The sequence below is a fragment of the Notechis scutatus genome, chromosome 3, assembly GCF_049901735.1.
Source record: "Notechis scutatus isolate UNSWTSFEM ecotype Mainland chromosome 3, rNotScu1.2, whole genome shotgun sequence".
Lineage (NCBI taxonomy): Eukaryota > Metazoa > Chordata > Lepidosauria > Squamata > Elapidae > Notechis > Notechis scutatus.
The window spans coordinates 208,541,928-208,554,497 of record NC_142011.1 but is presented as its reverse complement, the minus strand read 5'-3'; the positions used below and the strand labels follow the sequence as shown (position 1 = coordinate 208,554,497).

The 12,570-nt window shown below is 45.3% G+C and overlaps 1 protein-coding gene across 1 annotated transcript in view; it reads left to right on the top strand.

Annotated features, from left to right (window-relative positions):
• LOC113431952 (1-phosphatidylinositol 4,5-bisphosphate phosphodiesterase gamma-1-like) overlaps positions 1–12,570 on the top strand; it is an 87,632-nt gene that overhangs the window by 28,734 nt on the left and 46,328 nt on the right. The window contains exons 4-5 of the mRNA XM_087960090.1: positions 3,357–3,450; positions 6,266–6,313. Of these exons, the coding sequence (XP_087816216.1) occupies positions 3,357–3,450; positions 6,266–6,313 (142 nt within the window). The remainder of the gene's footprint in view (positions 1–3,356; positions 3,451–6,265; positions 6,314–12,570) is intronic.

The window sequence follows — 12,570 nt, the reverse complement described above, 5'->3', positions numbered from 1 at the left end:
ATTGGGAATAAGCCTCTCTTATTCCTAGACAAATCATTGACTTATGGGGCAGAATCCCAACAGAACAGATGCCTTTTCAGGAGAAGGAGAAGACAAGACATCTTTCTTGGTCAGAACTAGCTAGGAGACGTGCAAATCTTTTACAGGGACCTTACTTGGATTTAATTTAAGGACAGATAATGATAACAGCACTGAAAATAGTGATTTATGAGTGTTTTTTCATACTTACAATCATGATCAAAATTCAGAAGCTTGGCAACTGACTCATATTTATGACGGTCGCAGTGTCCCAGGGTCTTTTGTGACCTGATAAGCAAAGTCAACGGGGAACCCGGATTCACACCACAACTGTGTGACTAACGTTAATAGCTGCAGTGGTTCACTTAACAACGGGCCCAGAAAGGTCACAGAATGGGTCAAAATTCACTCAGCCGGCTGTTTCGTTTAGCAAGGGAAACGTCGGGCTCCGTTGTCGTCATAAATCAAGGACTACCTGTAATCCAAACGGATTTAATTCTGTTTATTTGTTCCAGATATTTTAGGAAAGGCGATTTCATTGGCGGGTTTGTTTTGCTTTTTTTAAAAAATTGATCGGTTTAATCTCAACACTTTCGACTTGGCGGTTCTTCGTCTGGTTTGCTTTTGGCTCTCGAATCCGTCCTTGGCAAGGCCCTCCGTGTGGGTGGCTTTTAGCCAACACAAATAAACTTCCCATGACTAACACAACAGAGAGAGAGAGAGAGGGGTGTGGTGTACCTGAATGCAGTTTTAAAGCATTGTTTTTAAGGCAGAATCGGAGTTCTTTCTGGCTGGAGAATTCTGGGAGTTGAAGTCCACCCGTCTTAAAGTTGCTAAGTTTGGGGACCCCTGTGCTAGACTGTTGGCTGAAACAGGATGTGGGTCCGTCTCTTATCGGAACCGGGCGGGACCCCTGATGGCTTAACATCATATGGTCTATTTGTTGGGACATCTCAGGACCCCTGAATGTAGGAATGGGATTAGGTCAACTAGGGTTATAATTTAGCTCGTTACGTGAAGCTAGGCATGCAAGTGGATATTGAATGGGAGGAACAAGGTCTTAAGCTTGGGCCAAGGTGAAGCTTCTGAGATAGCAATAGCCCTTAGACTTATATACTGCTTTACAGTGCTTTATAGTCCCCTCTAAGCGGTTTTAGAGAGTCAGCCTCTTGTCCCCCAACAATCTGGGTCCTCATTTTACTGACTTCGGAAGGATGGACGGCTGAGTCAACCCGGATCCAGTCAGGATTGAACTCCTGGCCTTCAGCAGAATTAGCCTGCATTACTGCATTCTAACCACTGCACCATACCATGCCCTCCCTCCCTCCCTCCCTTCCTCCCTTCCTCCCTTCCTCCCTCTCTCCCTCCTTGCCTCCCCTTCCCTCCTACTCTCCCTCCCTCTCTTTCTCACTTCCCATCCCTCCCTCCTTCCCATATTCATACATCTTCCTTCCTTCCTTTCATTCCTATTCTCCATCCCTCTTTCTCTCTTCCCATTCCTCCCTCTATCTTCTTTCCTTCCTTCCAACTCTCCCTCCCTCCCTCTCTTTCTGTCTTCCCATCCCTCCCTCCAATATTCATTCTCCTTCCTTCCTTCCTTCCTTCCTTCCTTCCTTCCTTCCTTCCTTCCTTCCTTCCTTCCTCCCTCCCTCCCTCCCTCCCTCCCTCCCTCCCTCCCTCTCTCCCTCCCTGCCTCCCTCCTACTCTCCCTCCCTCTCTTTCTCACTTCCCATCCCTCCCTCCCATATTCATCCATCTTCCTTCCTTCCTTTCATTCCTATTCTCCATCCCTCTTTCTCTCTTCCCATTCCTCCCTCTATCTTCTTTTCCTTCCTTCCAACTCTCCCTCCCTCCCCTCTCTTTCTCTCTTCCCATCCCTCCCTCCAATATTCATTCTCCTTCCTTCCTTCCTTCCTTCCTTCCTTCCTTCCTTCCTTCCTTCCTTCCTTCCTTCCTTCCTTCCTCCCTCCCTCCCTCCCTCCCTCCCTCCCTCTCTCCCTCCCTGCCTCCCCTTCCCTCCTACTCTCCCTCCCTCTCTTTCTCACTTCCCATCCCTCCCTCCCTCCCATATTCATCCATCTTCCTTCCTTCCTTTCATTCCTATTCTCCATCCCTCTTTCTCTCTTCCCATTCCTCCCTCTATCTTCTTTCCTTCCTTCCAACTCTCCCTCCCTCCCTCTCTTTCTCTCTTCCCATCCCTCCCTCCAATATTCATTCTCCTTCCTTCCTTCCTTCCTTCCTTCCTTCCTTCCTTCCTTCCTTCCTTCCTTCCTTCCTCCCTCCCTCCCTCCCTCCCTCCCTCCCTCCCTCCCTCTCTCCCTCCCTGCCTCCCCTTCCCTCCTACTCTCCCTTCCTCTCTTTCTCACTTCCCATCCCTCCCTCCCATATTCATCCATCTTCCTTCCTTCCTTTCATTCCTATTCTCCATCCCTCTTTCTCTCTTCCCATTCCTCCCTCTATCTTCTTTCCTTCCTTCCAACTCTCCCTCCCTCCCTCCCTCTCTTTCTCTCTTCCCATCCCTCCCTCCAATATTCATTCTCCTTCCTTCCTTCCTTCCTTCCTTCCTTCCTTCCTTCCTTCCTTCCTTCCTTCCTTCCTCCCTCCCTCCTCCCTCCCTCCCTCCCTCCCTCCCTCCCTCCCTCCCTCTCTCCCTCCCTGCCTCCCCTTCCCTCCTACTCTCCCTCCCTCTCTTTCTCACTTCCCATCCCTCCCTCCCTCCCATATTCATCCATCTTCCTTCCTTCCTTTCATTCCTATTCTCCATCCCTCTTTCTCTCTTCCCATTCCTCCCTCTATCTTCTTTCTTTCCTTCCAACTCTCTCCCTCCCTCCCTCTCTTTCTCTCTTCCCATCCCTCCCTCCAATATTCATTCTCCTTCCTTCTTTCTTCCTTCCTTCCTTCCTTCCTTCCTTCCTTCCTTCCTTCCTTCCTTCCTTCCTTCCTTCCTTCCTTCCTTCCTTCCTTCCTTCCTTCCTTCCTTCCTTCCTTCCTTCCTTCCTTCCCACTTAGCAATAGCCTTTAGACTTATATACCACTTCACAGTGCTTTTACGGCCCTCTCAAAGCGGTTTACAGAGTCAGCCTCTTGCTCCCAACAATCTGGGTCCTCATTTGACCCACCTCGGAAGGATGGAAGGCTGAGTCGACCTTGAACCTGGTGAGATTTGAACTTCCAAAAGGCCGGCAGCTGGCAATTAGCAGAAGTAGCCTGCAGTACCGCACTCTAACCACAGCGCCACCGGGGCTCAGGCAGCCTTTCCTTTCAGCCAGGAGCTCCGGGATAAGTCCACCCCTCCATTGATTGTCCTTCGTCTCTTTCTGTGATCTTGTCTCCTTTAGCTTTCGGCGAGGATGAGGTGACCCTCTGGGTGGCCGGGCTGAACTGGCTGGTGAGAGATACGCAGCGATCCCCGACTCCTCTGCAGACTGAAAGGTATGGGCCAGTGGGGGAGGGGAAGTGTCACCAAATTTGGGGTGAACGATCCCACTACCGTTGGGGACTTTCTTGGAAAGGGGCTCCCCTGGAATGGATTAAAAGTCTCCGGCTTGTCTTCCGTCATCCTTGCCCCAGCTTAAGATGGAGTGTGTCCACACGGGTCCCGAGCCCAAAGAGCAGTCTAGATGCTCCTCCTCATAAAGTTTTCCAGAGAGGAATGGGTCAATCCTTTCAATCAGAATAGAGCGGGAGGTCTTCTAGTCCAGGGGGTCGCCAACCTCTTGGACCTCAGGGACCACCAAACTTCTAATTTTAAATCCCGCGGACCAGAGACCCTGGGAAAATCCCCTAAAAAAGTCTGCAGGAAAATCCCCCGACCCGTTTTCCTACCGATCGATCGTTCTTTATTTGGGATGGCAGGATACCGTCTCCAGCTCCATTCTCAAGGGGAAAGAGAGAGAGAGACTTTTGGCTTCATGCAAGGAAAGCAGCAGAAGCCGCAGAAGTCTTTCTTTCTCTCCCCCAAACTCTGCCAGAAATGAGTCTTTGCTGGCGCAGCCTCTTGGAGCAGGAGGCCTTGCAGGGTCCCAAAGACTCAGTTCTGGCGGAGTTTCGGGGAGAGAAAGAAAGACTTTTGCTGCTTTCCTTGCATGCAGCCAAAAGTAGAAGAAAGAAGCAGCCCGGTGGCCAGGCCAGGCGCGGGGCGCGAGTCCCCACCTCTCCGCCCTACCTCGTGTTGTTCACAATGTAAGCAACACAAGTCTTGTGTTCCTGTGCAGCCTGGATTAATTGTTTTTTTTGGGGTGGGGGGACATTTCTGTGCGGACCACCAAAACTTTCTCACGGACCACCAGTGGTCCCCGGCCCACCCAGTTGGCAACCAGTGTTCTAGTCCAAAGAAGGGCGGGTTAACCCAGGGGTGGGATTCCAAAATCCCAGCAACCTATTCGCTGCCCAGTTGCTGGGTGGGCCATGGCCGTGGAGAGCGTGGCCTACTGAAACTCCGCAAGGACCATTTTCCGGCTTCCCTTGGGCTTCTGGGATGGCGAAAATGGCCTCCCCTCAGCTCCGGAGGGCCTCCAGAAGCTCGAAACAGGCCCGTTTCCGGACTTCTGGAACTTCTGGAAGACCCGTATTCCCTCCTCCCAGAGCCTCTGCGTGGACCCTGCACTTACCTGCATCCAAAATGGGCCACGGGAGGAAAGGCGGTGGGGTGGGTGGGGCTAGCCGGTCGGTTCAAATACTGTTCTGACCCAAACCTTGTTCCAAGCAAACGAACACCGAACAGAGAAAAAAAGCAAAACCTTTTTTTCATGCTTCTCTGTGAATTCTATTCATTCACAGTAAAAACGCTATGAAAACTAATTGTCTTTGATAAGAACGAGCCTTGCCAAGGTGGTGCAAGGCTGCCTAAAGCACTAGATTAAATTGCCAAGAAATATTTCAAACAAATAGTCTTCAAACACAAACTAAGAGGTCCGAACTTCCACAAGGCTTGAAAGGCAAGAACTTCTTTGCTTCCTGCAAAGAATCCCACCTCCAAGGGCTGGCTTTTATCCCTTAAGGGAGAGGCCATCACCTTGCAGCCTTACTCCCGAGTCTGCCTGTGCTGCTGCAGCTGCTCTTCCCTTCAAGCAGCCCTGCACTGAGCACAGGCTCCTCGGGGGACTCTTCCTCACTGCTGCCAGCCTCCACGATCTCCGAAGGCAGCACTCCACTCCCTGATGGTCCTGGCCCCATCCCTGCATCACACGCAGGCCCCTCACCCGAGTCCTCGCTCTCCCAGGCCTCAGCCGCCCGCACCTGCTGCCGGCGAACCACAATAAATACCGGTTCGGCAAACCAGATGTAACTTCAACATCCGGTTCGCCCAAACCGGTGCAAACCGGCTGAATTCCCCACCTCACCCCCCAGGTCAACCCATTCTCCAAAGCATCAGAAGCAGACATGATATTCTTCCGATTAAAATTGGAATTCCGATTTTTTTGGGAATCGCCGCGAGCGGAGCCCGGGCGGGCGGTGAGAGCGGCGGGCGGTGAGAGCGGAGGCCGCTGAGCGGCAGGAAAAGGGAGCTGGGCAGCGATTTCTTGGCGCGCGGTGAGGGGTCTCTTGGCCAGCCCCGATTTTTTTTTCAGAGGGGAATATCATGCCTGCAGAAGGCAACCCAAGAAGCATTGGATGGAAACCACCGTATTTTTCGCTCCACAAGACACACCTGACCATAAGACGCACTCCGGTTTTTGGCCTCCGTGAGTTCCACTTTTGGGGCTCTGCACGGCCTGTTTTTCAGCCCGTTTTGGGCCTACCGCACATCTGTGAAGGAGGCCTCCACACAGTGGCCAAAAACGGCCCGGTAAACAGGACTCACGGAGGCCCAGAACTGCTGCAGGACCTGGGTATATCTAGTTTAATGACGATAGCAGTGTTCCGATCTTTGAGGGGTTGCCACAGAGATGAGGGGGGATCAAACTATCCTCCAAAGCAGGGGTCTCCAACCTCGGCCACTTGAAGCCTAGTGGACTTCAACTCCCAGAATTCCCCAGCCGGGGAGGAGAAACTTGAGGAGTTTTTAAGGAATTGAGGAGAAACTTCTTGACGGGGAGGACAATTATCCAGTGGAACGGCTTGCCACTAGAAGTTGTAGGTGCTCCATCCCTGGAGTTTTTAAGAAGGGACTGGATAGGCATTTGTCTGAAATGCTTGAGCGGGGGTGGTGGGGTGGGCTAGAAGACCTCTAAGGCCCCTTCCAACTCTTCTGTCATTCTGCCTACTGTACGTACCCCTTTCTAAAAGTACTTTTCTCCTCCTTCAGATGGCTGAGGAAGCAGTTCGACTCCATGGACCGGTCCAGAGAAGGCAGGTGAGTAGATGAGGACCGTTTTCTCTTGGAAGGAGCGTGGAGGCTTCCGTGGAGGAACCGCGGGGGCTTTTTTTTGGTGCCCTTTCCTTTTTTTATGCCCTTGAGAGGGGAGCGTTCGGCACAAGCAGCCACAGCGAATAGTTCCTAGCAGAAGCTTTACTCTTAGTCCCTTGAGTTACGAGAATCTGGACAGGCTGACTGTCCTTCGCTTGGTCAGATGGAGCTTGAGGGATTCTGGGGGAGGTTAGCTTTGTGGTGGTTTCTGTAGCGGGGCGTCCTTGTGGCCCCCTGAGCTTGGTGGTTCTCTGGCAGATGTTTCACGACCCAAGTAGGTAACATCATCAGCGCTAGAAGGGGTGGAGATGGTAGAGAGGAGGAGGAGGAGGATGACTGTAGGGCTTTGGTGGTCTCTGAGCCTGGTGGTTTTCTTGCAGATGTTTCATGACCCAACTAGGTAGCATCATCAGTGCTAGAAGGGAGTGGGGCTTGTGGAGAGGAGGAGGAGGAGGAGGAGGAGGAGGAGGAGGGGGGGGGGGGGGGGGGGGGGGGGACACGTGGGGTGTTTACTGCCCTTTGAACTTGGTTTTCTGCTTGCAGACATTTCATGACCCAACTAGATAACATTCTCAGTGCTAGAAGAGAGGAGAGTTTTTAGAGAGGAGGAGGAGGAGGAGGAAGAGAGAGAGGGAGGACTATGGGGTCCTTAGTGCTCTCTGAGCTTGATCTTTTTCTTGCAGACCTTTCATTACCAAACTAGGTAATTTCATCAGAGAGTCACACAGAGCACTTAAGGGTGTACGTATGTGTGTTGTGTGCAGGTGTTTCATGACCCAAATAGGGAACACCATCAAGGCTAGAAGGCAGTGGGGGTTTGTGGGGAAGAGGAGTGGGGAGGACTGTGGGGTCCTTGGTGGTTTACTTTCAGACGTCTCATGACCCTACTATGTAACATCATCAGTGCTAGAGGGGAGTGGGGTTTGGGGAGGAGGAGGAAGGAGGGGAGGAAGGAGGAAAGAAGAGGAAGAAGAGGAGAAGGATAAAGAGGAGGAAGAAGAAAAGAAGAAGAGGAGGGCTGTGGGGTTCTTGGTGTTCTCCGAGCTTGGTTGTTTTGTTTGCAGATGTCTCATAACCCTACTAGGTAACATCATCAGTACTAAAGGGGGTTTTTTTGTGGGGAGGAGGGGGTATATGAGGTACTTGGTGCTCTCAGAGCCTGGTGGTTTTCTTGGAGACGTTTCATTACCAAACTAGGTAACATAAGCAGTGCTAGAAAGAAACAGGGTTTATTTACAAGTGGCTTGTCTTGCCACTGTTGGAATTCTGCTTTCTTCTTAGCAGTTCTTTGATTAAATTGTTTTTTTGCTCCAATTGTTGGTCCGGTGTTAAACAGTCAACCACAACCTAGTGAAGGAACTACCACGAACACTTCCACCAATAGTGACAGTGCAAGACATTTATATAACAGCTGGATCCCCAGGTGCTTCGCTACAAAACTATGTGGCCGGGCTTAGTTTTTGGGAAGGAAAACAAGGAGGAAAAAAAAATCTGCCTCTGCCTCCCAGCATCGTATTCATCTGGCTGACGTCCTGTCCGTGTGTGAGAGAGTGGAGGGCTGTTTGGAAACCGAAAGAGTATTTGCTTGTGTGAGCAAGAAGGAGACAGCAAGGAGCCTGGGCGTGGCTTAGCTCAACTGTTCTGTACTAAAGCTGCTTGGGGCTCTGAAACTGAAGCTGCAACTCCTCTGCTTGTGTTTTGCATTTGGAAGAGATTTCTTTTCAGGTGGGGAAGGGGAAATAATAATAATAATAATAATAATAATAATAATAATAATAATAATAATAATAATAATAATAATAATAATAATAATAATAATAATAATAAATACTCTGAGGGTCATTTTGAAAAATCCTTTCTTAGTGAGTCCCTAGAAGCCAAGAGGAACATACAGGCCCAATTTCAAGTTTGTAGGCTTTACGGTTCTGGAGATTTTGTGATGATGCGTGAGGGGCATTTCGCTTTTATATATATAGAAGATAAGACATATAAACAGAGAAAGAAACCCACTTCCTTCGAGAACTGATGATGTTACCTCGTTGGGTCGTGAAACGTCTGCAAGAAAACAGCCCTGCTCCGATAGTACCAAGGACCCCACAGTTCAACTCTGAGCTATAAATATTCTCTTCTAGCGTTTACAGGGACTCTAAATTTGGCCCCCTCTTAGCCCTTCTTTGAGTCGGCCATTCCTGATGCAGGAACAAGGAGAGATTCAACCTGGAAATAAGGAGAAACTTTCTGACAGTGAGAACAATCAACCCATGGAACAGAAGTTGCCTTCGGAAGTTGTGGGAGCTTCATCCCTGGAGGCTTTCAAGAAGAGGCTGGACTGCCCTCTGTCAGAAATGGTGTAGGGTCTCCCGCTTGGGCGGGGGGTTGGACTAGATGGCCTACAAGGTCCCTCCCAACTCTGATTATCTGAATTCTGGGAGTTGAAGTCCACAGGTCTTAAAAGTTGCCAAGGTTAGATACCCACATCCCTGCTCCAAACCAAAAGGCTTCGGAACAAAATAGGAAAAAAGCCAAAACGTCAGGAAGGTGACTGGGTCATTGACTGGGTATCCCCCCCAAGAAGCCATAAACAGGATGTGGGAGCAGGAAAGCGAGGAGGAAATGGGTGTGGAGATGTGGAGATAGGAAGTGATGTGGAGCTGGACAAGAAGGAAGCGAGGGTCCAGAAAATAATATATATTTTTCCAGCCAAAGCAGAGCATGGAATCGCACATTCAAACCAAAGGGAGCGTGTGCTTCCCTCCACCAAGGTTACTTAGCACAAAGCGAAGTCACAAGGCCTGCTTTTTGTTTAATATTTAACTCCGTTTAATCTCGCTCACATTCTTTTAAATCCATTGCTTTATTTTAACCCCCCTGGTCAAGGGGATTCGTTCAAAGCAAAAAAAAAGGGGGGGGAAAGTCAAAATTCACTTTCTGGGATCTTCTCCAGCAAAGCATCTAATTCTCCAGGAGAATTAGTCCAAACTCATAATTATATATTTTTTTATTTTAAATATAAAATAAAGTTTATTTGAGATTCATACATTTAAAACATTTAAAAACATACAAATATATAAATATATATATATACATATATACATTTTGCAGCAGGTATTGAGCATTGGTTACATTTTTTTTTCACCCCCTAACATTGACATGATCTGCCTTGTTACAATACTTTCCTCGTTCTTTTAATGTTTTAATTTCACAGAATACTTTATGATTAAACGCACGTCTTCCATCATTTCATAACTTATCCAGTTGTCAAATATTGCTTTTTCTTTAACCATTCATACCAACAATTCCAAATTTTATAATAGCCACTATCTTTGTTGTTTTTTTAATAATTTAGTTAGGCTATCCATCTCTGCACACTTGTGATTTTTTTTTTAATGACCATCTCCTCTGAAGGGACAGTAGACAGTTTCCAATTTTGTGCATAGCTTATTCTGGCTGCCGTTAATAATGTGCAAGATTAAATATTGATATTTTTTTTCCTATTTTTAAATCTATCATACCCAGCAAGAAGGTTTCAGGTTCAAGTTTTACATCTTGTTTAGTTATGTTTAGACTCCAATTTTTAATGTTTCTCCAAAACTTCTGGGCATATGGAAACTCATAATTTTAAATCCTGTGGACCACTAATATGAATTTTGACTGACGGTGGCTTGCTGACATTGGTGAGAGAGAGAGAGAGAGAGAGAGATCTGATCTAATTTCTCTCTCTCTCTCTCTCTCTCTCTCACACACACACACACACACACACACACACAGACACGTAGGGATGGGATTCAAATTTCTTAACAACTGGTTCTTTGGATGTGGCCTAATTTGTGGGTGTGGCTTGGTGGTCATGTGACTGGCTGGGCATGGCTTGTATGTAAATACTATAAATATGTAAATATTGATTTTTTTATAAAAAAAGAGCAACTTTTACCCAAAATCAGGCAAAGCTGGCAGGTAGATTGAGTTGCACACAGAATCACAGAATCACTCAGAGATCTATCTTTCTCGCATCGGCTACCTGAGTCTGTCACATAACATTCGCTTGCAAGCAAACTCACAAAATTAACTCACAGCGCACTCCCTTTTAAGACTGATGATGTTACCTAGTTGGGTCATGAAACGTCTGCAAGAAAACAACCAAACTCAGAGAGCACCCAGGACCCACTGTTGAGATTGGCTAGCTGGGTAACGAAACCTCTGTAAGAAAGCAGGGAAGCCACCTCTAAAAGGGATGAAGAAATATGGATGGATGGATGGATGGATGGATGGATAGATCAATATGGATGCTAGCTAGAGAGAGAGATAGGATAGATAGATAGATAGATTGTTAATCTGTCTATCTATCTTCTATCATTTGATAGATGGATGGATGGATGGATAGATAGATAGGATAGGATAGATTGTCTATCATCTATCTGTCATCTATTATTTATATCAGATAGATAGATAGAGATAGATAGAGATAGATAGAGATAGAGATAGATAGATAGATAGATAGATAGATAGATAGATAGATAGATAGATAGATAGATAGATAGATAGATAGAGATAGATAGATAGATAGGTATAGAAGATAGATAGAGATATATAGATAGATAGATAGATAGATAGATAGATAGATAGATAGATAGATAGATAGATAGATATACAGAGATAGATAGATAGATAGATAGATAGATAGATAGAGACAGAGAGATAGATAGAGATAGATAGATAGATAGAGACAGAGATAGATAGAGATAGATAGGTATAGAGATAGATAGATAGATAGATAGATAGATAGATAGATAGATAGATAGATAGATAGATAGAGATAGATAGATAGATAGATAGATAGATAGAGATAGATAGATAGATAGATAGATAGATAGATAGATAGATAGATAGAGATAGATAGGTATAGAGATAGATAGAGATAGATAGATAGATAGAGATAGAGATAGATAGGTATAGAGATAGATAGAGATAGATAGATAGATAGGTATAGAGATAGAGATAGATAGATAGATAGATAGATAGATAGATAGATAGAGACAGATAGATAGAGATAGAGATAGATAGGTATAGAGATAGATAGAGATAGATAGATAGATAGATAGATAGATAGATAGATAGATAGATAGATAGGTATAGAGATAGATAGAGATAGATAGATAGATAGATAGAGATAGAGGTATAGAGATAGATAGAGATAGATAGATAGATAGATAGATAGATAGATAGATAGATAGATATAGAGATAGATAGAGATAGATAGATAGATAGATAGATAGATAGATAGATAGATAGATAGATATAGATAGGTATAGAGATAGATAGATAGATAGATAGATAGATAGATAGATAGATAAAGATACAGAGATAGATAGATAGATAGATAGATAGATAGATAGATAGATAGATATAGATGATAGATAGATAGAGACAGAGAGATAGATAGAGATAGATAGATAGATAGAGACAGAGATAGATAGAGATAGATAGGTATAGAGATAGATAGATAGATAGATAGATAGATAGATAGATAGATAGATAGATAGATAGAGACAGATAGATAGAGATAGATAGATAGATAGATAGATAGATAGATAGATAGATAGATAGATAGATAGAGATAGATAGGTATATAGAGATAGATAGATAGATAGATAGATAGATAGATAGATAGATAGATAGATAGAGATAGATAGATAGATAGATAAATAGATAAATAGAGATAGATAGGTATAGAGAGATAGATAGATAGAGACAGATAGATAGATAGAGATAGATAGGTATAGAGATAGATAGAGATAGATAGATAGATAGAGATAGATAGATATAGAGATAGATAGAGATAGATAGATAGATAGATAGATAGATAGATAGATAGATAGAGATAGATAGATAGGTATAGAGATAGATAGAGATAGATAGATAGATAGAGATAGAGATAGATAGGTATAGAGATAGATAGAGATAGATAGATAGATAGATAGATAGATAGATAGATAGATAGATAGATAGATAGAGATAGGTATAGAGATAGATAGATAGATAGAGATAGATAGATAGATAGATAGATAGATAGATAGATAGAGATAGATAGGTATAGAGATAGATAGATAGATAGATAGAGACAGATAGATAGATAGAGATAGATAGATAGATAGATAGATAGAGATAGATAGATAGATAGATAGATAGATAGATGATAGACAGAC